This window comes from Suricata suricatta, chromosome 7, assembly GCF_006229205.1.
Source record: "Suricata suricatta isolate VVHF042 chromosome 7, meerkat_22Aug2017_6uvM2_HiC, whole genome shotgun sequence".
NCBI lineage: Eukaryota > Metazoa > Chordata > Mammalia > Carnivora > Herpestidae > Suricata > Suricata suricatta.
In genome coordinates this window covers 39,977,441-40,004,275 of record NC_043706.1, presented here as the reverse complement: position 1 = coordinate 40,004,275, position 26,835 = coordinate 39,977,441, and the positions used below count along the sequence as shown (strand labels likewise).

Genomic DNA, 26,835 nt, shown 5'->3' with positions numbered 1-26,835 from the left:
TTAAGTAACGAATGAGTAATCATGGCATTCCTTCCTTCCCAATAATAGTAAGAGAAATTAAAAGCTGAACAAGATACCATTTTTCATCTATTTGATTATTCTGGGGATTTTTTCTACTACTAGACTTGCAGAGATAAGCAAAGATTGGAGCCAGGAAGTTAACTTTGATACTATTTGAAAGTGAAAAGTTGGAAAGAATCTAATGAAAAATCAGCAAGGAGTAAGTTAAATAGATTATGGAACATTCATGCCATGAACTACTATGTAGCCATTAAAAAGAACATGAGGATCCTCACATATCACTGGTGAGAATATAAAATGTGCAATGTTCGGTAATTCCTCAAAATGTGAAACAGAATTACCAGGAGCACGTGGGCGGCTCTGTCGGTTAAGCATCTGACTTTTGGTTTTGGATCAGGTCATGATCTCATGGCTTGTGAGGTCCAGCCCTGTGTCAGGCTCTGCACTGACAGCCGGGAGGCTGCTTGGGATTCTCTTTCTCTCTCTCTCTCTCTCTCTCTCTCTCTCTCTCTCTCTTTCTCTCTCTCTCCTTCCCTCTCTCCCTCTCTCCCTCTCTTCCTCTCTTCCTTTCTCCCTCCCTCCTTTGCTTGCACTCTCTCTCACACACGGTAAATATTTATTTTTTAAAATTGTTTAAAAAAAACACTTAAAATTACCAGATCACCCATCAATTCTACTAAGCATACATTCAAGAGAAGTGAAAACATGTGTCCACACAAACACTTGTAAACAAATATTCATAGCAGCATTATTCACAGTAGCCAAAAGGGAAAAACAACCCAAAGCCCATCAGCTGGTAAATGGATACACAAAATATGGTCTGTCCACAGAATGGAATATCATTTAGCCATGAAATGGATGAACCTCGAGAAAACAATGCTAAGTGAAAGAAGGAAGTCACAAAGAACCACATACTGTATGAAATGTATTTCATGTATTATATGAAATGTTCAAAATAGGCAAATCTATACAGAAACAGAAAGTAGATTAGTGGTTGCCTAGAGCTGGAGGCGTTGGAGTGATTGATTGTGGTGATGGTTGCACAACTCTGTGAATACACTAGAAACTGTATTTTAGACATATTGTTGGGCATGAAAATCATATTTCAGAATGGCAAGTATAATATGCTCTTCTATTTATGAGGGGGTAGAGGGAGGGAAAAAGGGAGAGGGAGGAAGAGAGTCATTATTATAACCATAAAGAAGTCTTTGGGATGCCTGGTTGGCTCAGTGGGTAGAGCAGGTGACTCTTGATCTCGGGGTTGTGAATTTGAGCCCCACGTTGGGTATAGAGATTACTTTTTAAAAATCTTTAAAAAGAAATAATCCATTGGCTACCTGGATGGCTCAGTCAGTTGAGCGTCCAACTTCCAACTTTGGTTCAGGTCGTGATATTGCGGTTCTTGAGTTTGACCTCGCATCATGTCCACTGTTGTCAGCACCGAAGCTGTCAGCACAGAGCTCACTTGGGATAATCTGTCCTACTCTCTCTCTGCCCCTCCCCTGCTCGAACTCTCTCTCTTTCTCAAAAATAAACAAACATTTTTAAAACTCCATTTATAGGAGTTACCTCGAGATGATCAGATTCGTGGACAGGGGGCTTTCCTGTTCTATTTTATATGCTGTTAACATTCGCCTTTATACTACAAATATGACCTGCTTTTTAAACAAGATGGAAGGTGACAGCATGTGGAGGCACCACTGAAGTCTGGTAAATTAGGACCTAGAGCCCCCTGGCATGCGTGTCAGAGGAAAGGGGATCCCAGGAGGCAAGGGTGGGGAACAGGAAATGGTTACACAGGTTTTGGAATGTCAGAGCTGCATCTGAGTGGTAGAGTAGGACTTTAGAACCCATCCCTTTTTTTTTAATTTTTAAAAAATGTTTTATTTATTTTTGATACAGAGAGAGACAGAGCATGAGAGGGGTAAGGGCAGAGAGAGAGAGAGACACAGAATCAGAAGCAGGCTCCAGGCTCTGAGCTAGCTGTCAGCACAGAGCCTGATGTGGGGTTCAAACCCACGAACCTGAGATCTGACCTGAGCTGAAGTTGGAGGCTTAACCGACTGAGCCACCCAGGCACCCCAGAACCCATCCCTTTTACCACTGATCCCAGGCACAGTCAGAAGCCTGTCCTGAGGCAGAAATTGTTTATGTATTGCCTAGGTGAAAATTTTACACCTGGCGAATGCAGGGTCCAAAACACAAAAGGTACCGCAAGTGCACTGCAGTGAAGCCTCCCTTCCCCCACAGCCTTCCTCCTTGAAGCAACCAGAGGCCCCTCACTCATCTACAAATAGCTATACATTATACACATGGTTCTTTTATGTATTCCTAGTCTTAGAGACCAGTGCTCAAGTGTATACAAAGTGTCTACACCTGCTTCACTGCAGAGCCTCATAGTACGCTGTGATACGGTCCCATCATATGGCTGGCCATGCGGTATTAATCAGCCCCAACTAGTGGACATTTAGATTGCTTCTGAACTTTTGCTTTTACAGGTCCAGAGTCTCTTATCCAAACCATTGGGATTAGTATATATATAATATATATACACATACTTAGTGCATATTCCATATATTATGAAATACCCTAATAGGATCAAACACACGGATATTTCCATTGCAAACATGTATGATAAGTGGAATTAATGAAGACTATAAATGGTCTTGTCAAGTTTTGATACCACATGAGTTTGTGTGAATCTAATGAAAAATTGCCCATTTCCAGAATGTTTTCAGTGTGAAATACCAGCTGAGATTTGGGGGGCTCCATGGAGAATCCTGCAGTGAGTAACTTTGGACACATGGAATTTTGCCAGTTTACGAGTCCATCCATAGGATATGTTTCTGGAAGTGGCGATGCTAGGTCATCAGCTACATTCGCTTATAACTTTCATAGATTTTGCTAGAACAATGACCACTGTCTCTCCTTGCCTGTGAGTTTGTTAGGTTTATGGTTTCCAAACTCACTTGTGTCTGTTAACTTTGGGACAATGAACATTCTTCCTCCCTTCCACTCTGCACAAAGCTAGGCTCCGAGCCTCCAGCCCTTGGAGACACAACTAGAGGAGACAGAGTAGCCTCCTTCCACCAGTGGGACCCTCCCGGTGTCAGTTCCTGAGCGTGTTTCCATCTCCGTAGAGACAATCAGTCCATTCCCACTTGCCCACCAGCTTGCACTCTTCTCCCCTGACCATTCCCAGCCTCAGGGCCTAAGCTTTTCCCTCTTCCCCAAAGGAAGAAGAGTCCAGGCCAACAGAAGGAAAGGTCCACAGGCTTTTTAATGGTGTGATGGCTACTTCCCTTCCAAGACCCGATCTAATCATGACAGCGGCTTCCAGGATGTTGGGGTGGGGTTGGACAGGTGCAGGGTGGGCAGAGGCCATGCAGTGACTGGGAAGAGGTGGGGGAGGGTGTTACATTCTGTTTGGCGTGTAAACATTCTTCAGTGGCTTCCCTGGGGGAGGGGGAGGACACCTCCCTGCCCCCCACTCCATGCCCACCAGGGCTGATCCCCGGAGCTGAGAAGACTGAGCCAGGCCCCTGTGAGGAGCCCGGAAGGGGGGTGCCCACGTGAATGGGACATGGCCCTTCTCCTGCACCTGCTTCGTGTACAGTGTGGCTTGGGAGGGGAGGCATGTTCTGGGGTGAGCAGACCTGTGTCTGAGCCAATGACACAGGTCTGTCATGATGGGGAAGTGCTAGAGGGAGGTGGTGGTGGTGGTGGTGGTGTGACACTCTTTACAGAGAAAGGGCTCAGGACCAGGAGTGCTTGGTGGAGGGGATGGGTGCTCAAGGGGGAAGAGGCTGCAGCTGGGGGTGGGGACACTGGGAGGCGTGGTTTCCTCTGCCCTGGTTCCTTCCTGGGGAGAGGAGCAGAGTCAGTTCCCTCGTCCCCTCCCACACTCACCTCTTCCCCTCTTCCCCCACCTTGGTGACATTCCATGACGCAGAGGCCTGAGGTCAGTTGGGAGCCCTAGGGAGGTCTGGAATCCCAAGAGCAGACAGGGTTTTGCGTCTCTGCCCAGCTCCAGTGCTGGGTGAAGCTAGGGGTGGGATGGGCCTGGGCTTTCTCAGGCCACCCCCTTTTCTTCCCAACACCGAACCAGGGTGTTGTTGGTCCTGGGGCAGGGGTGAAGCTGGGGGCCCTACATTCACGGTTCGGTTGGTGGCAAGGAGCAGGCCCAGGACCTGGGCACCGGGGGTCATGCCCTGGTCCCCACCTGGCACGAGCTGATTGTCATTCGGAGAAGCTCTAGATGGGAGGGAGTGGCCCCTCATCCACCCCCTCTGCTCGACCCAGAGGGCAGTAGAGGCCTTGGGAGGGTCTCGGGTTGACAAAGAGGGCTCTGTCCGGAGAGATTTCCTGAGTGTTCTGGGAGCTTCTGCGTCAGCATGGGATGGACCTCGAAGGTCGTCCACCCTGGAGTCCTCCCCTGGGCTGGTTTGCAGAGAAGCCACCACCTGGGTGTGGAAACAGCTGCCCAAGCCTGCTGACTCTCCAAGAGGGGCTTCGGCTGGCGCCGCCAGGCCGCTCCCAGGGCCAGCTTCCTCAGGGGCATCCTTCTAAGCGATGGCGGCCGGGTGCTGCCAGACCACTGGGACATGCTGGGGCCTTTCTTCCTCTTCCCCTGGTTGCCTTGCCTTGCTCTCTGTGACCCACAGAAGAACAGAGGGGCCGGACCAGGGGACAGAGGCTGAGGGTGCTGAGGATGGAGGAGGCCTGCAGGGGACCTGTCCCACATAGACAGGGGTGGCTGTCCCTTCTGCAGCCAGTGTGCTGCTTGGCCAAGATGTAGGCAGTTGAGGCTCATGATGAGGTGGGATGAGCGATGCAGGAGCCAGACCCAGGAGGAAGCCCCATGTCCATTCATGGAGCAGCACAGCCCTCACCCTCTGCAGGGACAGCTCAGCTGCATGGGTTGGGGTTGAGACAAGGGGGGGGACAGGCTGAAGGGTTAGCTGGGGGAGGAGGGGACTTAGGCTGGGCCCATCACACAAGCATACAATCTGGAAGCTAGAAGGGCCTTTCTGTCATGAGTCTAGGGGCCAGCTGTCTGTCTGTTTCTGCTTTCTCTACCCCCTGGGGGAGATGATGGTCTGATCCAGCTCTCTCCCCACCCCAGGAGGACAGAAAGGGTGACTCGGCCAGAACTGAGTCCCTGAATCTCTAAAGGGCCAGTGCAGAGAAGATGAAAACCAGCCATTCTCCACCTCCACTGAACTCAGAAGAGAGGGAAGTTGGCTGAAACTGCAGCAGGCAGGATTGAGGTTAGATGGCAAAAAGGAATTCCTGATGGTGAGGGGTCCTGAGCACTGGATCAGGAGGCCAAGGGAGGGGGCAAAACCTTTTTTAAAGCCCCCCTCCAACTTCCCATTGGGAAACATGTGCCCAGGAAGGCAGCCCACACACACTCTATGGTTCCCACTGAGGACCCACCCAAATTTATGGGGAGGAGGACTTGGCACCCTAGGGGTGCAGGAGAGCAGCCTCCCAATCACTTGCCCACCGTCTTCCACAGGGGTGTTCAGGATGGAGCTGACTTTGGGGCTGGTCAGGTCTGCCCCCCTCACACCTGAGTAGACCAATGGCCCCTGGATCCCAGCTCCCCAGCCCCAGCCTGGCAGCTGAGAAGAGGCCTTTTGGCCAATCACAGCTTCCAGGAGATTGTGGTATTGGTCCCTGGAGTGAGAGAGGCCGGAACTTCCACTTCGGAATTTGAGGCTGCCTTTCTCAAAGTAGGGGTGGGTGGGCTTGGGCTGGAAGAAGGCCGAGAAGAGGGAAAGGCGCCGCAGTAGGTGTAAGCAGAGGTCCCTGGGGGAGCACAGAGAGCAGCAGAGGCCTGGCGGGTAAGGGGGCGTCCCCATTAGTGGAGTCCTCAGTGAAAAAGTGGCTGAGCCTTCCCCGGGGCGGAGGGTGAGCCTGCCCCACCCGAAGGGCGGCAGGGGGAGGGCAGGGGTCACGGGGAGGGGACGGAGGACCGGGAGGCTGGCGCTCCCCCTCCCCCCTCTCCCCGCGGCGAGGCGTCCCTGCGCCCCCCCTCCGGCCGGGCGGGCGGGCAGGCTCGGCGAGTGCTGGCACGCGTCCTCGCGGGTGCAGGCGGGAAGCTGGGGCCGCGGGTGGCGCGCGTCAGGCGCGTAAGGCTGTGCTGGGAGCTGTTTCAGTGTGGCCGGCTGCGGGTGGGGGGGCCGGGGTGAGGGTGGGGGGCCGCGGAGAGCCTCGCGCGTCATTATCTGGCCCCTGCCCGGCCCTCCGCGACCCCCGCCCGGCCTTTGGTTGCTGCGCGCTGAGTCTGGAGTTTCCCTCTGGGTCCTTTCTTGGGGCCCCCCGGGGAGGGGGTACCATCAGGCTGGGCCCGGGCCTGCGGGGCGCCCCGCGGCGGGGGGGCTGCGGGCCGGGCCTGGTGCGAAGGGGAGGAGCTCTCTTTGCGGGACAGGGACTGGCTCCGGGGGGACGCGCTGGGATGGCGGGGCGCCACGGAGGTGGAGGGGCCTGGGCTTCGCGGGGCGGGGGGCTTGGTGCCGTCGGGGGCTCTCCCTGGGCCCGGGCCGCGGCCGGGGGGCTGTTTGGGACGGAGGTCAGCAGGAACGGCCGACCCTGGGGGCTTCTGCAGCTGGAGCCTGTAGGAGGAGGGGGGCGGGGGGTGCAGAAGGCAAGAGAAAAGAAGAGGGCAAAGAAAAAAGGAGAGACATTTTCAGAATCTCTGGGCCCTGAGCCCTAGAGCCCTGCGTCTTCAGAGCTGGATGAGGCTGAGGAACAGGCACAGGTGAATAAACTGAGGCCTGGTGCTCCATCCTCCAGGGCAGGACCTCTAGGGTCCACACACTCCCAGGCTGCTCCCCAAGAGCTTGCTGCAGGCTTTCTTGGACGTCAGTTTCATCTTAAAATTCTCATGGATTTTACATTCTACTCTGTAATGTGCCCGTGTTTACACTGATATGAATAATGTTGTCTCCCAACTACTCTGGTCTTTATCTTTTGGCTTCAAATGCCTCATGACACGCCTGAGGCTGTGATATGAACCTCACCGCCCCCTATTAACCTCTCTCAAATTTGGCCTCCTTGCCCCTCTAGACTTGCTCACTGTAGCCACTCCCTTCAGCCCAGTGACAGGGCTGGGTCCTGAGTCAGAAGAGACACTTAATAGGGGGAGGTGGTGAACAGGTATAGCTGCATCCTCACTAGGAACCTGACCTTGGCTCTGGGGAGGACCCTGCTGGTGGAGGCCTTCTGTGGTCACCCTCGGCCCACCCTGGAGATGGCAGCGGTTTCTCACCTGCTGGTGATGGCTGTGTCAGACGTGGGGGCAGCGCTGTGGGGTGTGCCGGGAAACTGCTGGGCGGTGGCAGGTGCGGGCATGCGGATGCTGATGGGGCGGGGAATCCGGCTCCTGGTGGCAGCCCCCCGCCCGGCCTTCCTGGGGATGGCAGGCTCCGAGGCAGGCGTGTCCTCCTCCGAGCCGGTGCCAGACAGCGTCTCAGAGGCCCGGCGCTGCTCCTCACTGGAGGAGGATGAGGCCCCAGAAGCCAGCCGCATCAGCAGGCGGCCCTGCCTCTTCTCCATCACCAGCCGTGCCAGGTCCTGCTGTGGTCGGGCCCTCTTGCCCCACCGTTCTTTGGCCGACAGTGAGCCCGAGGGCTCTGAACCTGTGTCCTCCTCAGACAACAGGACAGGGATCCGGCTCCTGGGGCGAGGGCCTGGCGTGGCATGGCGGGTGGGGGAGATGGTGGCCAGTTTCTCAGGGCCTGGCTCCAGTGGGGACACTGGGGCTGGCCCATTGGCCAGGGCTGGGCCATTGGGCAGTGAGTCTGTGGCCACCTCCAAGGGGCTATCCCCCGGGGTTCCAGACAGAGCACAGCTCTCCAGCCCTGACTGGGCCATGCCATTCTCCAGGGGCATGGAGGCCCCCTCCTCCACAGCCCTCCCTTCAGGGGGTGCCTCCAGGCCCTGCTCTCCCCCAGCGCCCAGCTCCTCAAGCCGGGAGGCTTGTCCACCGGAAGACATGACGTTGAGGTGGGTTTTCTCTGCAATGTGCACAAAGGTCCTCTCAACTTTGGTGAAGGGTGAGGAGGTGACTGCCACTCCTCCTGCCCCTGTGGTCACTGCCCCGGCCCCTGGTGCTGTTCCGGGCCCAGGGGGCTTGGGCTCAGACTTGAGGACAGAGGACAGGGTGCCTGGCTCCGACACGTCCAGCTGACTGCCGGTGGGCTGGGGCCGCTCTTGCTGAGGAGTGAGGGCAGCCAGAGTGCCCAGGTCAGGGTCTGGGGCCAGGTCGGCAGTGACGGGCGACTTCTTCATGTCGCCGGGGGAGACGAGCACCAGCGTTTTAGAGCCCTCCTCAGGCTCCAGGTCTCCGTCGGCCATGGAGGCCCGGCCCCTGGACTCCTTCTGGTCGTCGGCCAGCAGCGTGGAAGGGGCACCCTCCTGGCTCCGGTCCGTGCTCCTCTCGCTCCCATCACTGCTGGAGCCACTGCGAGGCCCCAGCACCTCCCCTAGAACCACTGCCTCCTCCTCCTCTTCCTCCTCCTCCTCTTCCTCCTCTTCCTCCTCCTCTTCTTCCTCCTCCTCCTCCTCTTCCTCCTCTTCCTCCTCCTCCTCTTCCTCCTCCTCCTCCTCCTCCTCCTCCTCTTCCTCCTTCCCATTAGTTTGAGGCTGAACAGGGGCCAGTGGGACCTGGGGGGCGGTGAGCAGCATGTGGGAGAAGCCCACCCTCCGGACCCTGTTGAGCAATCGAGCCCGTTCTCGGTAGTCAGACAGGTCTTTCTTGAAGTCCTGGTAGGGCAGGCTCAGAGGCACAGCTCGTGGGAGACCATTGACCTCAAACGGGGACGCCGTGGAGAACACCTGCAAGGGGCACATACAGGGACTGGCTGAGGTCACCCACCCTGCCATGCCCGAGGAGACCTGGGCTGCGCCTGTGTGCCCAGGCATGTGCACCAGAGTGTGTGCTCCCTGAGGGTAGGCACTGGGTCTGTTGTGTGCATTGCTTTGTCCCCCAAGGCCTAGAATGGTCCCTGGCATCTAGTAAGCGCTCAGTAAATCTCTGATGAAGGATCATGGGCGTCCTCCAGTTCCCCTGAGGTCCCCAGCCCTGACCTTGGCAGTTGCTCTGCCTCCCACCTCCTTCACTCTTCTCCCTGCCTCCGAAACCCAGGGCCAGCTCTAGTTCAGTCCGTGGAAGACAATGACAGCTGCAAGGCATCACAGCCACCATGTAGGTCTAAACCCTCCCTTTGACAGAAGAGGAAACCAGGTCTGGAGAGGGGCAGCAAGTGTCTGGGTCAGCCCTCACTGACCCCTCACAGGGCACAGTTTCTCTGCAGCCAGCGAGCTGGCCACCAGGGCCATCAGAGCCTGTGTAGGACAGGGCAAAGTTTGGCTGTACACACCTCCAAATGCAGGGTGGGCCTCTGGAGCTCCAGGCCCCCCACCTCGCCCTTCCCTACTGTCAGTCAGGAACCTTCCAGCCCTCTACAGGTGTGTTTTGAGTCCATGCTTCCTTCAGGAATTCACAGCCAGCTTATGAAGGGCAGTTTCTTGCCAGTTGATGAAGTTTTCCCTTTTGAAGCTTTGGCCAGAGTCCTTGGCAATGTGATGGCGTGTTCTTGGTTTTCTAGACTCTTGCCACATCTTCCCTTAGCCTCCTTCCTTCCAGACTAGAAAGACCTGACCACTTTCTTGGGACCTCAGCAGCTGCAGAGCACATGGGCACAGCCCTATTCTGCCTGGTGGTTCCCCAGCCACTGGCCTCTCTTGTCCCTCCCGCACTGCCCATCCATCCTTCCGACAGCTGCTAGAGTGATCTTCCTGAAACTTGAATCTGCTTCTAACCTGCAGAAACCTACAGGAGCCCCCACAATCCTCAGGGGACAGTTCTTGGCTTCGCACATGACAACCCTGTCCCCCACTCCTTGGTCCAGCTCCCACCTTCAGGTCTAGCCTCACTTCCACCAGCGCCCTCTGATCCCCGCCCTGTACTCCCGCCATGTTGATGCCACCGGAAGTTCCCTAAGTGTATCATGGTTCTCACGCTGCTGTCTTTCCCTCTGGCAGTTCCCTCTGCCTGAGGTCCCTGTCACTTTGTGCACATGACAAATCCTTATTCTTCTTCCTCCAGGACTGAGCTTAAAACAGCCTTCCAAAAACACCTTCCTGTCCACCCCCAAGCAGACATCATCACACTCTCTTCTCGTTTTCCCATATCCTTCCCTTGGCGAAACTTCATTGAGCCTCTTGAGGGTTTTTCTCTTCTTCTCCCTCCTTCCCTCCCTCCTCCCTCCCTCCCTCCTCCCTCCCTCCCTCCCTTCCTTCCTTCCTTCCTTCCTTCCTCCCTCCCTTTCTCCCTCCTTCCTCCCTCCCTCCCTTCTTTCCTCCTTTCCTTCCTTCCTTCAAGACAAAGTCCTGGAATGTCTGTTGCCCCAGCCACCATGTTAGAGGCTGTGAATCTGTGCATCAAGTACTGAACAAGATAGATATGGTCCTTGTTTTCACAGAGTGTGCAATCTCTCTATTAGGAAACAAAATTGGGATAATGGATACTCCACAGAGGTTGTGATCATAAATGACGTCAGATAAACAATGGGTCTGGCATATAGCAGTGGCTCAATAAATATCAGCTCTTTCCCACCCCCACTTCACGCCCCCTGCCCTGCTTCTCTGGTTTGGAGATCACTGCCCCCCTCTCTAACCCCAGAAATGCCTGGATGCCACATGTACGGGGGAGGGGGGGATAGGGTGCTGAGAAAAGGAGGGTCTCTCCCAGCTGAGGTTTCTGCAAATAGCCCAAAGGCTAGTGGGAGTCCCCAAGGCTGAGGATCTCTCCAAGGCTGTGACTTTTCCGCTCCTCAACTGCCATAATCTTTCTCGTGATCTGACCATCCATGAGGATGCAGTGAGGGTTGGGGGGCAGGCAAGATGGGGTAGCATCCGACCCCAGGCGGGATGCCTACACACCCTGTCTGAGCCAGGCACCGGATGGCCTTAGAGCTCTTTCTCCTTCACATCCAGGCTGGAAGTCCCAGCAATTGTTTTCTTTTTCTGCACCATTCTCGTTCATTGGGTCATTCATTCATTCAGCAAATATTAAGCCCTGGTTCTGTGCCTGGCCTCATGCTGAGGGCCCTTTGCCATGTTCAATTACCAACAGTAAGGCTACAGAAGACTGGACAGAGGCGGGGAAGGATGCTGTGAGACCCTGGGTGAGTTGCCACCATGGTGCACGTGCTGGTACTGAGTGCTAGGTACCTACAGAGAGGCACAGAGCTCTGATCATGTCTCCCTACCGTCTAGCCCAGAAATCACCCACCCAGCAGAACATCTGTCTATTTCCCTGTCCCTTCTCTGACACTTTTGAGTGTCCGTGGCACAACTACCTTGTTCTCTGGCCTGTAGAAAAGCACCCCCGTAGACAGACCCTCTGTTCACAGCGTCCATGTTAGATGATCACAGCTTGAACCCTCTCTTCTTCCATCGCAAAGCCCTCCCCTTCTGTTACATGGGAGGGGGGTGGAATGAGAACTGAAATCAGGCATCAGTGACCATGTCAGATCAGGAAACTGAGGCCTGGAGCGAGGCACTGGCAAGCCCACTGCACAAAGCTCACCAACCAACTTGGCACAGAAGCCCAGACTCTTTCCATCGCCTCGCTGGCCTCCCCCGCCTCCTGTGCAGGGAAACCTGGGACCCTCTGCCCTTTAGCAGGAAGAGCTTTAACCTCCAAGTGGGGACAGCTTTGCCCTAAGGATCACTAACAAGCCCACCCAGGGGCCTGGACATGCTGGGTTTTCCATTTCAGAGTCCCTCCACTCCTCCCCACCTGCCTCCAGAGAAGGAGGGAAAGCCTCCTCCCCCCTTACACCCACTCTCTGCAACAATCCTCTCCTCCAGTCCCACTCTTCTCATGGACCTGATCTTCCCTTACCCCGCATTCCCCATGCCCCCACCCCGGCCCCAGGCTCTGCACAATCCACTCTCTCACTGATCCCCCTGGACCGACCATTCTCCACCAGGCCAGGCCCATCTCAGATCCCCCATCAGAGCAGTGGGGTAGGAGAAGGCCCTTATGGCCCCTTCACAGGGCTCTCTGGCTTCCTGGTCTCCTTCCTACCACACACACACACACACACACACACACACACACACACACACACACACTTGGCCTCAGTAGTCTAATCCACAGAGAACATAGGTGTCCATCCACCTACTTCCCATCCCTCTTCCTACAAGTTGGTAACTTGGAGTCAGGCCCCAGAGACCAGGTCCGTCCCCAAACCACTCCTGCAGACGAAAGACAGGGTGAGGGTTGCTGGAGTCCAAGGAGGCCCCAGACCTCCTGGGGTCCCTCTCTCCCTCACCACTGGCCCTTGTTTTAGGGGCGGCTGAGATAAGGGTAGGGCTAGATCCATTGATCTGGAATTTGCCCCCACCCTATCCCAAAATCAGCAAGACTAGCTCCTGTGCTCTGCTCAGCCAGGCACCCCCAGAGTTGAGGTCTGCTTCGAGGGGTGGGTTAGGAAGAAGGATCAAAGAAAGCAGGCTAGGCGCAGGTTCCTGGAAGGCGTCTTTAATCAGGTTTTGGTAGTACACAAGCTCTCCGGATTGTCTGCATTAACATACAGGGACTTAAAAAGGCACAAGATCCCTCGCACAGCGACGCGTGACGGCGGGGCTCCCCCCACCCCGCCCTTGCGCGGCCGAGTGCGCGTGGGTGCGTGTCTGTGTCCCACTCCCGTGGCGGCGCCGCGCGTGTGCGTGTCGATTTCAAGTGTTGGATTTGTACAGTACTCGCAGTCTAGGGGCGGGGGCTCAGTGCATGCTTTTCCACCCGGGTCCGGGGCCCCCGCGACGCCGCTACGTACACTGAGCACGCACCCCGGAGAGAAAGAGGAAGAAAAAAAAAAGCGTCCCATCTTCGTGTGTGTGTGTGTGTGTGTGTGTGTGTGTGTGTGTGTGTGTGTGTGTGGTCTTGAGTTTCTCGTGCATGCTTACGCGGCTAGGGTTGGGGAACAGTGCAAGCTTATAATACAGTATTATTGCAGTACAAAAGGGGGGATGTGATGGGAGAGGGGAGACTTAGGAATAAACTGGCTGGAATTCGGGACCTCCGGATGGGTCCTATCCCTCGCTCCCCTCCCCACTACGATTAGGAAGCGGCTCCCAACGCTGGGAAGGGATCCTTGGGTCCCTGGAAGGAAGGGGCTCAGCTGAGCCCAGGGCTGAACTTCCCCCATTCCACCAGTCCCACCTCTCAGGGGGCAGGGGCCATCCCTCTCCTTGCTAAATACTGGCAAATATTAGGGCCCCGAACCCCGCCTGCTCCCCCACGGAAGCCCCTCCAAATGTGGGTGGGGGGAGGGGTCGACAGAGCAAGTGCAAAGGAAGCAGATGTTGGTCCCTGAGTTTTATTTTCGGGGGTGGGGAGGGAGAAAAGCTGGAAGTGGGGGCATATTTGGGGACCCCCAGGGCCCTCAGTGGTGGAGTGGGGTGGGGCAGGAGACACGGACTTGGAGGCGTGGGTAAAAAGAGGGTGTTGGGTGGCTCTGAGAGACCTAGGCTCAAAGCTTGCCTCCCCCTCAACTCTGGGCTCTTTGGCATCCAATTGCAAGGCCAATTATGGGGGGGGGGGTGGCTGTGGGCGGTGAGGTAACAAGAATCTGGGGCGGGGCGACGGGGGGGGGGCCCTTTGAGCCCAGCCGGGAGAACTGGCCAGCTCCCCTTCCCAGCCCTTCGTCTGCACCCCAGCCCTGGAAGCACAGAGGGTGAGCCCCCGCCCCAGGGTCGGGGATCCAGTGGCCGCGAGCCGGCGGAGGAGAAAGCAAACACAACCTTGGCGCGGGGGCGGGGCGGCGGGGAGGCCTAACCCCCGAGAAGGGGTACTTTAGCAGCAGGCAACTTGGGGGGGGTGAAGGTCCCGGGGGGCGCGCGCAGAGGCGGGGCGACGCGGAAGGCGGGGCTGGGGGCACCGCGGGTCGGGCTGTACCCTGGTCGCGCGCGTAGCAGCTAGTTAAAAAAGACGGACCATACATTCGTGGCGCGCTGGCCGCGGGGACTGGCGAGTGGGGGCGGGTCCCGGGGGGCGGGGACAAGGTGGGAGTGGTGGTTGGGGTCCCGTTATAGTAGTTATAAAACCTGCGAGGGGTGCCCGGAAACGCGATCCTTGTGCTCTCCCGGCCGGGGTGGGGGGCGCCTAGTTTGCTGTCCGGAGAGTGGATGAAATGTGCGCGCAGCAATGGAGTGTGCGTGTGTGTGCGGGCCAGTTAGCTGTGGCAAAGTGAACCCCACTCCCCGCGTCCGCAGAGCCTGTGCAGGTGGAAGGGAGGGTGTGTAATGGGACTGACGGCGGAGCCAAGTGAAAGGAGAGGTGTAGGAAGGTTCTCATAGTCCTTTGGGCTTCATTGCCTCTCCTCCCCTACTGCTTCTCAACTCTTTACTTGGGAGAAGGGGTCCACTCAGGCTCCGGGACACCCCGAGCTAGGAATCCCACTGGGTGGTATGGGGAACCATTGGGGATATTTGAGGGATGTGGTCCTTAGGCTGGGAACCTCTTCCTTAGGGAGAAGGATGGTTTAAAATGTTCAGAGACTGACCCACAAGTCCCAGCAGGCACCTCTATCCCTAATGGGAAGGAATAATGCAAACTTTGGGGACATGCCCTACAACTTAAGGAGAGTGATTTGCAGGGCGCCTGGGTGGCTCAGTCGGTTAAGCATCCGACTTTGGCTCAGGTCATGATATCGAGGTTGGTGGGATAACAGTCCCGTGCTGGGGTCGGTGCTGTAAGCACAGAGCCCACTTGGGATCCTCCATTCCTCCCTCCCTCTCTGCCCCGTCCCTGCTCGCACTCTTTTCTTTCTCAAAAATAAACATTAAAAACAAAAAAAAAAACAAAAAAAAAAAAGGAGAGTGATTTGCCACACTCCTTGTTACCAAGAACTGCCTATGGCAGTGGGCAAAATCCTATCCTTTGGGTCAGCATCTCAATGGAGTTTGGGGTCGGGCGGGGTGGTGTTCAGGCCCTCTTTAGGGGGCATCTGCTTCCATTCTCAGGCATCAAATCAACCCAAAGACAGCAGAGGATACTGCATTCTCCCACAGCCAGCCTCCGTACCCCCCCCCCCACTCCCTAAGCATGGTCTCCCCTGGCCACCCAATATAGACACATTTGCCACAGCTCTGCGATCCAGCGGCCCAGGCTCCCTGCCACCACTGCTTCGGCAGACAGCACCACCCCCTCCTCAGAAAAAGGGACCTAGGCAGGGCAGAGGCGAGGCAAGGAGGGTCCTGGGACCCTCTACACAGAGGACTCCTACCCTTTCCTGGGATTGGAGGGGTCTACCCCATCCCCTTGGCTGGGGAAGCAAGGGTTAATGTACAGGCATGGCTCAAAGGTCCCATCATTCCCCCACATGCTGGGCACGGATGTGCCCATTTTCCCCAAAACTGGAAATGCAGAGGGAGATTGATGGATTCAGGATGCTAGTGATTGGGATGAGTGATGAGTGGTTATTGCTGTGACCCAAGCTGTCTTGAGTGTGTGGGGGTGTCTATTCGTTACTGAGAATTTACTAGAGTATTTTTCACTGACCTAGGGTCCTGTGCCACCAGAGAAAATACTGGTCCTATCAGGAGGATCTCACTTACCACAAACAAGTCCGCTGGACCACACACACACACACACACACACACTCAGGCACACACACCGTGAGGTCACCGACACACACGCATAGCACACACCACATATCCCCACTGGCCGTGAGCTGCCTCCTCTAAGAAGCCCACCTGATTTTTGAGTTCCCAGGAAGAAAACCATCCCCCTTGAAGTGCTCCAGCCTTGGACAGTAAAGGAGGTTAGGGAGTCCTCAGGCTCACAGAGGATGCACATTGAGTTCAGAGTCTCTGCCCTTAAACCAGTTTTGTTTGGCTCACAGTGATTTTTCTTTAAAAAGTTGTTTTTTAAAATTAGATGCCAATAATCCAAAATTGGGAGATTTCACAAAAAGTTGGAAGAGAGTGGCAACAATTGGCCGAACTGAGGATGGAGGGGGGGGGTCGCCCATTTATCACAGTCTCCAAACCTACCCACTCCTTGACACTGCTTTGGCCCCTGTTGAGGTGTGAGTTGGTGACACTCGCCCAAACCCCCATGGCCGGTGCTCACCAATGCCAGTACCTGCCCTCTCTGTGAGCCTGAAGCCCAGGACACACACACCTACCCAGCCTCTCAAGGTCATGATTCTAAGCACCTGCCTTCTCACTGTAGCTCTCACTCTACCGTCTGAATCTCCAGAGCTGCTCTGGGATGCTCGGGGGTTGTGGGATGGAGAGGTGGTGTCCCCGGAGAGACGGGAGACCGACCAACCCTGGTACTCTGGAGTGACCCCCACTTGGACACCATCTCATCCCCAAGTGGCAATGGAGAAGGGAGAAGAGTTTGGCTCTTAGACAACTCCTTGCCTCTTGGGTAGAGCAAGCAGGAGCCGAGCAGAAAGGACAGTAAATCGACCACTGCACAGACTAAAACACTCTAAGATGCCTATCAAACAAGACCTCAGTTATTCGGCATTGGTGGGTGTTTTAATGTTTCGGTAACTTAAATATTCTGATTCGCCTATTAAATGCAGGTAATACTGGGAGCTACCTCCTAGGCTATTATGTGGAGTCAATGAGTTAATTTTGTAAAGTGCTTAGATCACTGCTTGACGCATAATAAAGTACCGTGTGCCAGTGGCCATTAAATAAAATTAAAAAAAATACTCATTGGAAGCCATCACTATATGCAGGGTGTGACTATAAAGTACAAAGACACCATTTTCCAAGTACAGCAAAGAATGCTGCCTCTTTACAGAGCTGCCCCTGGGCAGGCTGTGTGTGACCTCCTCTTTGGGAAGCCCCGCAGAGGAAGAGTCCGACAACACGGCAGACTCGCAGCTTCCCTACCCAGCCCCGGGCCTACAACAAGCAAATATACTCATGCATGCAAACCACGCGTGGCTCTGCCAAGCTGTACGGAAACTTGACCCCATATATGTAGTTCCAAATGGCCTTAGCTCTCTCCAGAAATCAGAGCCACCCTCAAAAGATAAGAATGTTATCAGGATCACCTCCTGTTAGCTCAGAGCTGTTAGGGCTTACAAGATACTCTCCCCACCACCAGAGAGGGTGTGCAAAAGGATGTCCCCTAAGGGACAGAATGTTTGATGGATCATGATCTTACTTTAAAGGACACATCCTCTCCCGCAGGTATCAATTTGGGAGAGGGGGAGAGGCGTCTGTGTGAAAATTCAGCCACCTTGGGAATGCGTCTCAGGATTCCCCACCTCCAAAAGCTTTGGAAACAGAAATATTTATTTAATGCTGAAACAGGGGCTGAAGCTAGTGCCACTATCTTTGATAAGTCACAAGGCACTTTGGGATCTTAGAGTACCTCAAGGTTCTGGTTACCGAGTGGGAGCTGCGCTCAGGGTCAAGTAGAACCCTCTGGAAGGGAATGCCGGATAACAGAGTGCTTGGTTTCATCTAACTCCGGATAGCAGGGGCCCCGCCCCTACTGCTGCTGACTTTTTAGAGCTGCTGGTGGACAGACTCCCCTTCACTTCACCCTCTGCCACTAGCTGGGGAAGATGGGAAGAGGGTCCAAGGGTAGGGGAAGGGAGAGTGGCAGTGCCAGAATGTGGAAGGCGGGAGTGGGGTACTGTCCATCCCACCCCCTAACCTTTGTGCTTTGTGTCCATGTCTTTTCTCTTCAGTGGGTCTACAGGTCAACCCTGCCCGCTTCTCTCGCCTCTGCCACAGCAGGATGCAGAGCGCCTAGAATAGACTGGAGGGAACAGAGGCTTGGACTTGGGGAGGTTCAGAAGTGAGCAGCTGGGTTGAGGTGGGGGTGGGGCACAAGTACTAGGGCAGGAGTCTGGCTTTCATTCCTAGATTAGAAAGGGGCTCTTGGCCCAGACATCCTCAGATAAGAACAGGTTTTGAAGAAAAGAATGTAGTGAGTGTGGGCGCAGCCCGTGTGACCAAGCTATACACAGTGCTGGCCATGAGGACATTTCAGCCCAAACTGCACTGACCACCCACTTATGACACCCCCAAATTGGGGCAAGAGTGCTGAGGCCTCTACTCCGACCAGAGATAGCTGGGCAGTTGAAGGAAGTTGAGGTGGGAAGGAAGAAGAGTCAAGGGGAAAGGGGGGATAGAGAGAGGAGCCAGGATGAGAATAGGTACACAGGAAACTATCAAAAACTGCACAAATGTATTTCCGACTCTCTAACACACACACGTGCACACTCACACACACCCACACACATATGTGGGCGGCAACACTGCAAATTCAGCAGGTGTCATTCACATTAGGGTCTGTGTAAATGGTACTCCCTGGAATTGTGCAGTGCACAGCCTGAACATCTGTCCATGGCAGCCCTGCCACATGCCCAAATGCTTGTATATAAGCACACTTACACTTGCAAGTGTACATGCATGCACACAGCATATACACACAGTCTCACTGCAATAAATATTTTGCAAACTTTCAGGCCTCAATGCTTCCTTCCCTTTCTAAATAGGCACTATCTTTCCTGGCACCCTCCCCACCACTACTCCATTACCCAGAGAAACAGAGGTGCTGGATTACAGGAGCAGGAATGAGGAAAGGGAACCTTGGGGGTCCCTGCAATGACAGGTTATGGGCTGAGAAATGAGCAGAAAGGGCATAGCAATCTGGCACCCATCTCTAGATCCCCGTCTGATCAACCTACCCTGTGCTCTGTCTTCACCATGGCCCCTAAGGGCTAACCGGCTTTGACTGAGCACTTACAGGAAGGAGTCACCCTCCAAGAGGGACACTGGTGGGGCTGCTGCTGTCTGGGATTTGTCCTGAGCTCACAGGTGCCGCCTCATCCTTAACAACCACCCTCTTTGCCAATGCTTCTGGACAGAGTCCCCTCACCCTAGGCTCCAGCTCCCTCTGAGGGCCAGATGCCTCCATCCTCCATCCTCAGTTCCTAAGGAGCTGGGCTAGGCAACCATCTCACCAGGGGGTGATGGCACGTATGCCATGTATACAGCCGACTGAGCTGGGGGGGGGGGCTCCTGGGTCAGAGGTGGGAGGTAGGGGCTCTGCCCTCTGTGACAACGGCATGGGGAAGACTGGATCACTGGATCACAAGACCGCTATCTCCCCCCATCATTGAATACGGAGGCACTCTCTACCAAACCCCAAAACTGGCTGACCAGGCCCCCAGATCATATGCAGAGTCACATTCCTTGCTCCACACAGATAAACAGACACACTATGGAGAGGGTCTCAAACTTCTAACCCCCTCCCCCAGGGGTGAACCAGGCCTCGACTTGCCAAGAAATCACAGATTAAACAGAATGAACTCCATGCCAGACTGACTGTGACCCAGCATGCCTTGTCTCCCTGACACTTTGCTTTCCACTGGACTCCGGACCCACTAGGGGCTCCAGCCCAGTGCCTCCGTCCTGTCCCTGAAGCTGCACCGACAGCCCCACCCCTCCCTGCACCGTTTGGCTGGCACCAAGCAAAGGGAGACGTTGGGGGATGGGGGTGGGCATTACAGTACCTGGGGCCAACGTTACTTGGGGCTGTATTGCATGATGGGGATGGGATGGGGTGTGTGAGTGTGTGATTATTGCGACCTGGGAAGGAACCATGATCTCTGCCTGTTCCCCACCCCCCCCACCTGCCCCCTCCAGGAGGGGGGGGAGCCCAGCCTAGGTCTTGTGGGTGAAGCGGGCCCACACCTGCTGCAGCTGGGACCGCGAGATGCGGAGCACCGAGGGCACGAGTCTGTGGTTGCCGGCGGCGAGGGGCGCGTGGCGCCGGTGGGGCGCCCGCACGGGGCTGCTCTCCGCCGAGCGGCTGCGCTGAATGAGGGAACCGGAGGAGCCGCCGCCGCCAGGGTGAGGGTAATGCTCGGTCTCCAGCGTGGAGGAGGAGAACACGGAGGACGCCAGTCGTCGCAGAGGGCTGTACCGCGGGAGGGAGTGCCCCGAGAGTCTGTCCTCCTCCAACTGAAAGAGACCAAGAGAGTGGAGGGAAAAGAGGCGTCAGGCACAGACTCGACAGCTCCGTCTCGGGGACCACCCACCGCTCACAGCCCCTGCGGCGCTGGCAGGGGGGGCGGGGCAGGGTCGGCCAGGTGGAGGGGGTGCACACCGCCCCGTCCAACCTCAGAACCTAGCCTCTGGCCTCCAACTCCCTTCCCAGTCCTCCTCCTCTCTGGCACTTCTCACGCCGGGGTCTCCTTGCGGAGACCTTGGTCACTCACCTCCCCGGGTCGACCTTCCTGCCTTAGCCCTGCAGAGCTCAGAGTTCCCTCTGGGTTGAGGAATCCTCCACCCCACCCCACCCCCAAGGAAGGCCCCTCTGCAACTGTTACCTGCCATCTGGCTGCCCAGCTGTTCTCCTCACTCCTCACGACCTGGTCCAGGGAACATTCCCTGCACCCCCTCTGCCCGCACCACAACGAGGGAGGTGGGGGGCGCAGGGTCTCAGTGACAAAATGTAGCAGAAAGGTAGGACTCCGGAGTCCGGCTACTCATGTTTGAATGCCAGCTCTCCCACTTACTACCTGGGTGACTTCAAGCAAGCTACTTCACTTCTCCCGCCTGAGCTCCCTCACCTGTAAACGGGGGTAACAATGGTTCCTGCCTCATATGGTTGTTATCCGGAGTAGGTGTTTATACGCACGTACTTAGGACTGCCGAGGAGTTAAATGCTGTGTCATGTGAGCTCCTTGATTATCCTTTAAGTCACTCTTGAGAGTGAGGAAAGGAATAGAGGACTGGGAGGAGGAGGGGCAAGCTGAAACCATTTCTCCAAAGTGGCTTTTCCCCAGTCCTCTCTAAGGCGGGGCCACAAGGCGGCCGGTGGGAGGGGCTTGGCCACCCCACTGACATTGTGCCCTCCTGCCCGCATGCCGCGAGAAGGAAAAGGGAATGTGCGCCAGTGTGTCCCAGGCCTGTGGGGATGGAAACGGTGACCTAGGTGTCACCAGAGCTTTCCCTTCCTGACCCTTAGCTCTTCCTGTGACTGGAGTCTGTTTAAACAGCTTTTGGTGGAGGCTGAGGGCAGGGGCGGGGCCAGCCGAGGAAGGGGTGGGGGGTGGGACCAGGACACACAGCTCCAGTGTGCCCTAATGTCAAATGGGGACACAGGGAGGCAACATGGAACCTCCATCAGAGAGGGTAGGAGAGAAGATTCTGATGGGACTGTCTTTGGCCCCACCCTGCTTTCCCTTCCCCTTCCCTTTGGCCAAGTCTAGGATCCTCCTGAGCTGGCAGTCCTGGCCCCGCTGAGGCTTAGGGGCCCGAGGCCCTCCATGCACGAGATAGAGGCACCAGCAGTTGCCCAGAGCTCTCCTCACAACACCCCAGCCAAAGTTTGGCAGCTTCCAGAGGGACCTAATCCCAGGGGGCTCCTGCCCCTTCCCTTGCCTTCCATGCCCGACTTACATACCGCCTTTGCGAGACCACCCAGCTTCCCAGGCAGGCTCCCCGTTCTAGCAAAGAGTTCTCTGCAATCCACCTTCTGGCCCTCGCCGATTGACACCCATGTCCACACCTGTGCATCCCCAGCCACGCCTGTGAACTGTGGGCTCTGAGAGAGTGGGACCGTGAAGCCTCATTCATCTTGGTTCCCCAGCCCCCAGCCCCTGCCAGGTCAGCGCCTGGCATGTGGTGGAGAAATGCTCTAGCGGCAGCCAAGCAAATGTCCACGCACTCAGAGAATGCTGACCTGCTGTGTTATCAGCCAGAGACAACCGGCAAAGGATGACAAACATCCCTCCCCCAAATCACACACACTCTGTCTGCGGCTTTCCCCTCGGCCTTGGCTCTCCAGCCACTCCTCATTTGTACCTTACATTCCCTGCAGAAGAAAGCAGTGTGTGTGTGCGTAAAGAAAAAGTTTCAAGTATCATGGCATTCACACCAAGGAACAATAGATGCTCTAAAATTGCGCCTGGTTCCACATTATCCTTGCCCCCGCTCCCCACCGGGGGTAGGTGACAGCATTGCAGGTGTTCATATCTTTAAGGATTGCTGTTAGGAGGAAGTTCACACACCCGATGCTGAGCAGAGCAAGCTAGCTCTAGGAGGGGGTTCCCTGCAAGAAGGTGACAGGGTGGTTCCAATGTGCAGCCAGTCTTGGGAGCCCCCGGTCGCCTGGACTCGGGACTCCTTCCAGACCAAAGAAAGAAGGAACAAATACGCCAGTCTGTTTCTCTGTCTTCCTGTGCCCTTGACAGGGAAGGTCTCTGCCTCCTTCACCTGGACTGAGCTTTACTGAAATACTCAGTAAAATATGTCACACCCAGTGTGCTCACGAACATACATGCACACATACACTGGCCACTGTGCACATTGCTATGCCCAAGGCACACCTGCTGACCTGACCCAGCGATTGGGTGAACACATACGTGTGCATTCACACACACACACACACACACACACACAAAGTACATGGACTTTCTCTGACCCTGCACAACGCAGCTCTTTGTGGCTCATGTTTGCTCTTCTCCTGAACTCACAGGCCTCAGACAGCGCTCACCCAGCTCTACCTCTTGCCCCTGGTGACCTTGGGCTAAAGACTTAGCCAACCTTGGTTTCCTTACCTTTTGAAGGGGGGGGTCGCCTTATTCGCATTAATTGCTCTAAGGAAGATACATGTGAAATATGGAGGCCTTATTAAGAGCAGTGCAACTCTGGTCACTGTGACTGGAATTTTGGAATAATCACTCTGATGATTATCAGCCCTCCAGCTTTGCTATCCCGGCTCCCAGGGTTCTCTGCGCTCTGGCAGACCCACTGCACACTTCACAGACACGCCACTGCGTATGCGCACCCACACCCACGTGCACTCCTGAGCTGAGCGGATACAGAAATGCACACACACAGCCGAAGAATGCTAACCAACCTGGCTGCCATGCACAATGGGGAAACCAAGGCCCACAAACACCTAACATCGCCTCCAGACACATACAACTCAGCGCCTGTCCACAGCACAAGCAGGACCTGAGCCCAAGACTGAGACTGAACATGACCCTTTTGCCCGCTGCCCCAACTCTCTCTCCTTACCCCCTTGACCTGAATTCCCCAATGTAAGGATGTTTCCCAGGACCTGGAAGGAACCTGAAGTTGAGAAAAGCCTCCCAGATAGCTCAGCTCCCTCTCTGAGACCCAGCGGGCCTGCAGTCACCAGGAGGGGACCAGCAGAGAGCCCAGGTCCCAAACCCAGGTCTCCTGACTTGGATTCTGGGCTCCCTCTACCCTATGCCACCCCTGTCAGTCTCCCCTCCTAGACTCTGCACTTCCTGTGGGTACAAATGACCTCTGGTGCCTCGGGGACCCGCCCCAGGCTAAATGCTCAGCAAGTGTGGAATGACTTGGCATTGAACACATGAATGAATGCAGGAAAAAATGAGAGGGGAGCTAGAGGGAATTGCAAACAGATGCTCCTTCTCCTGCTTACCCAGTGCTGGCCCTGGTGGGCACAACGTCTAGGTCAACAACACAGTCACGCTAGCCCACACTCTGCCCTGGCTGAGCCTCTGGTTTAGGTTGGCTACGACCTCTCTCAGAGCTCCGGCTTTTAGAGTCCCCAGTTTTCCAGAGTCCAGGGCACAGCTAAGACGCACACCCCTCAGGATCTCAGCTCAGAGGCCCTCTCTTCTAGACATGGGGATGGGGCCTGAACACAGCCCTGCCCAGAGCTGCCCTTCTCCAGGGCACCCACGTGCCCCCAGGCCAGGCCTCCCAATCTGCACAAGCAGCAGAGCTGCCCCCTGGCCCTGGGCTCCACACCTTGGCATTTCCCAGAGCCACCTGGTGCACAGCCTGGACGTGGAGCGACTGAGTGGAACGCGGCATAGCCCCAGAGCGCCCCAGCATCACCTCCTTGGCTCTCCCCAGCCCCTCTGAGGAGACATGCTCCCTTTAGAACCACTCAGTGATGGCACAGCTGTCCACCCAGGACTCTGGACATTGGCCGGGAACCCTCTGTCCACAGTGCTCTCAGTCAGTCCTTTCCCTAACACCTCTTGGTTCTATCCACCTTGCCCAACATCCAGAGCCCTCTACCCGGGTCCAAGCCACCAGGGTGCTCTTTGGCTGGTGCCTGCCGTGTAGCCTCCCTGCTGGCGGTTCTGTGCCCTTTAATTCGTTTCCACACAGCAGCCAGAGAGCTCATTCAAGAGTACCAAGGTAATCATATGTCACACCCCTGTTTAAAAGCCCTGGGTGGCTGGCTCATCAAGCTCTCAGAATCAAGCCCTAAGCCTTGAGCTCAGCCCCAAGGCCCTCCAGGAGGGAGCCAGGGACCTACCTCTGAGCCCCATCTGCTGTGACACGCAATCTGACTGCCACCTCCAAGCCTTTGTACGCACTGTCCACCTGGCCCCAGGGCGCCCTTCTCCTGCCTTTGTCAACTGGTAACACTGCTCATAATGCAAAATGCAACTCAGAACGTTGCGGGTTCTTTCTCTGGAAGCTCTGACTGTCCCCCAAACATGGTTTTGGACCCTAAAACCTGTTTACCTTCATCACAGCCTGCAACAGTTGGGTGCTAGTCAATAACCCTCATAGAGCACACAAGGAGCACATGGGGAGCACTCCAGGCAAACACTGTGGGCATCCAAGGGTGGGGGGGTGGGGTGCAAGCCCAACCTTACCTGTCTCTGCGGGCCTGTGGGATCCGACTCTCTCCGTCGAGGGCGGGGTCCCGAGTGCAGGGGTGAGTGGGAAGGGCTGCCTGGCGTGGGGGGCTGCGACGTCTCTGACCGGCCATCAGCCTGGCTCAGCGGGGGTGGTAGGGGCTGGGATGGAATCTGCCGAGGGTCCTCCTCAGCCAGCGTCTGCATGCCTCGTCCCCGGGGCCTGACGGCGGGCTCTGCCGCTGGCCGCCGCCGCTCCTCACCCTCCTCGGGCAGCGGCCGCAGCTCCTCCGGCTCCTCGTCCGTGGTGCCCGATGTGCTGGGCTCGGCCCCCGGGGGGAAGTCCTTGAGCTCGGTCTCCTTGTCAATGATGACCCACTCCTTGCTGTCAAAGTCCTCCTCCTCGGCCAGCGGCACCGAGCGGAAGGCGTTGCTAAGGGCCTCCTGCTCCACAGAGGCTGACACGTCCATGCGGCCGCTGGCCTGCCGATCGGCGTGGCCTGTGTCCACTGAGAGCATCTGGGCTGGCTGCGAGGAGCAAGCTTGGCGCGAGGGTGAGCCAGGCAGATCCATCCGTGACCTGCAAAGCCAGCCCACGGGAGGCTCAGTGCCGAGCGTCTCCAGATCTCCAAGGATGGCCAGGTGCAATGTGGCACCTACTGACCAGAACATCTCTCCCACCCTGGGCCAGGCCCAGTCACCTCCTAGATTACCAGCCCCCCAGCCTCACTCCCCACAAAGATCTCATTCATTTATTCATTCCCTGCAACACATGTATCTGAATGCTTACTGTGTTCCAGGAATACAAACATGCAGAAAATAAAACCTCGTTCCTGTCCCCAAGGATCGCTCTCTTCTGGACCAGCCAGGACACTTACTCTCCCTAAGGCCACTTTATGCTTGCTGGTGCAGTGCTCACACTCCATCCGAGGCTCCCTCCTGCCGCCACCAGGGCAAACACACCCACCTGGCCCTTGAGTTTGCAGATGGGTTTTCTAGCTTCTTCTACCACCACCTCCCAGGCCTGGCTGGCTGGTTTCCCCACCCCTAACAAACTCCAGTGGCTCCCATTCCTGAGGACAAAGTCTATATTCCTTAGCTTGGCACTCAAGTGGCCAGGCTAAGGCCCAGTATCCCCATTCTCCCAGCAGGACCCATCTCAGATCTACTGGCTCTCCCCCGTATAGCGCATGTGTGCATCTTTCTGTGCCACTGCAAAAGTCACTCTCTCCACATGGCCTGACCTTCCACCCTTTGCTGTCCCAAGCAGCTTGGATGTCCCCTCCTGGGGGGTGAGCCTGCCTTCCCAGCACTGTCTGTGCGCCCCTCTCCTCGCAGAGTGGGGCACGTGTGTTTACATACCTGTCTCCCCATGAGGCTGTGAGCTCCGCCAGCCAGGGACTGGGTCCCATCTCACTCTGGGGCAGTGATCCTACCTTGGGACATCTCTTCCATTGTGACCTTATGCTGGGCTGTGAACCTCACATTACTTCTAGACGTTCTCATTTGGAAGGAAGGGCACCAGCCCCGAGGTGAAGGTTCTGCTGGCTGTAGGAAGCTACACAAAGGCCAGGGCACCCCCACCGAGGACCATGGGGCTTAGCTCCCCTTGGGCTAAGTACACCCTCACGCTCAGGCTGTGGGCAGAGGGCTGACCTTTTTTCTCCCCCAGCCTCGAGCCTGTGAGAGAGAGGGGTGCAGCTCTGAACCACTGTGGGGCTTTCTCCTCCTGCTGTGGTCTGCGGGACCTACCAACTCCTCCCTCTCCACAAGATTTGTATTGATTTAATAAGGCTTTAAATGCAAACATCCCTGAGGTTGGCCACCCAGGGTCCTACACTGATACTCCCATGTGAACGGCTGATGTCGCTTCCTCTCCTGAGGGCCTGGCTCGTTTTGATGGACATAAAGGAGACAGGGGCTGAAGGTGGGGGAAGGGGGGATGAGAAAAAGGGAGGAGGGAAATCAGAATCCCATCTGCTTCATACTTTTTCCTGCTCCCAGGTGCCCCAGAGTTCACCCAAACCCTCTGCCTCGCCTATGAGATCCTGAACCTTCCCTTCCAGAAAATGTCTCCTCAGCCAGATGGCTGAAACACGGGTTCACCCTGAATCAGACCAGCTTGCTCTTCAGGACTGTCTTTGTT

The 26,835-nt window shown here is 56.0% G+C and overlaps 1 protein-coding gene across 2 annotated transcripts in view; it reads right to left on the bottom strand.

The window, feature by feature from the left end:
- Positions 1-3,282: 3,282 nt before the first annotated feature.
- The window catches only part of TTBK1 (tau tubulin kinase 1), a 36,348-nt gene continuing 12,795 nt past the window's right edge, over positions 3,283-26,835 (bottom strand). The window contains exons 12-15 of one of the 2 annotated variants that reach the window (XR_003910675.1): positions 24,708-25,269; positions 7,298-8,865; positions 4,244-6,641; positions 3,283-3,883 (exon numbers count right to left, since the gene is read on the bottom strand). Coding sequence is in view for 1 of the 2 variants with exons in the window: in XM_029944395.1 (XP_029800255.1) it covers positions 6,251-6,641; positions 7,298-8,865; positions 24,708-25,269 (2,521 nt within the window). In the remaining variant the exon portion in view is untranslated. Of the gene's footprint in view, positions 6,642-7,297; positions 8,866-24,707; positions 25,270-26,835 lie in introns of both variants that reach the window. The other variant, XM_029944395.1, reaches the window with a different exon arrangement.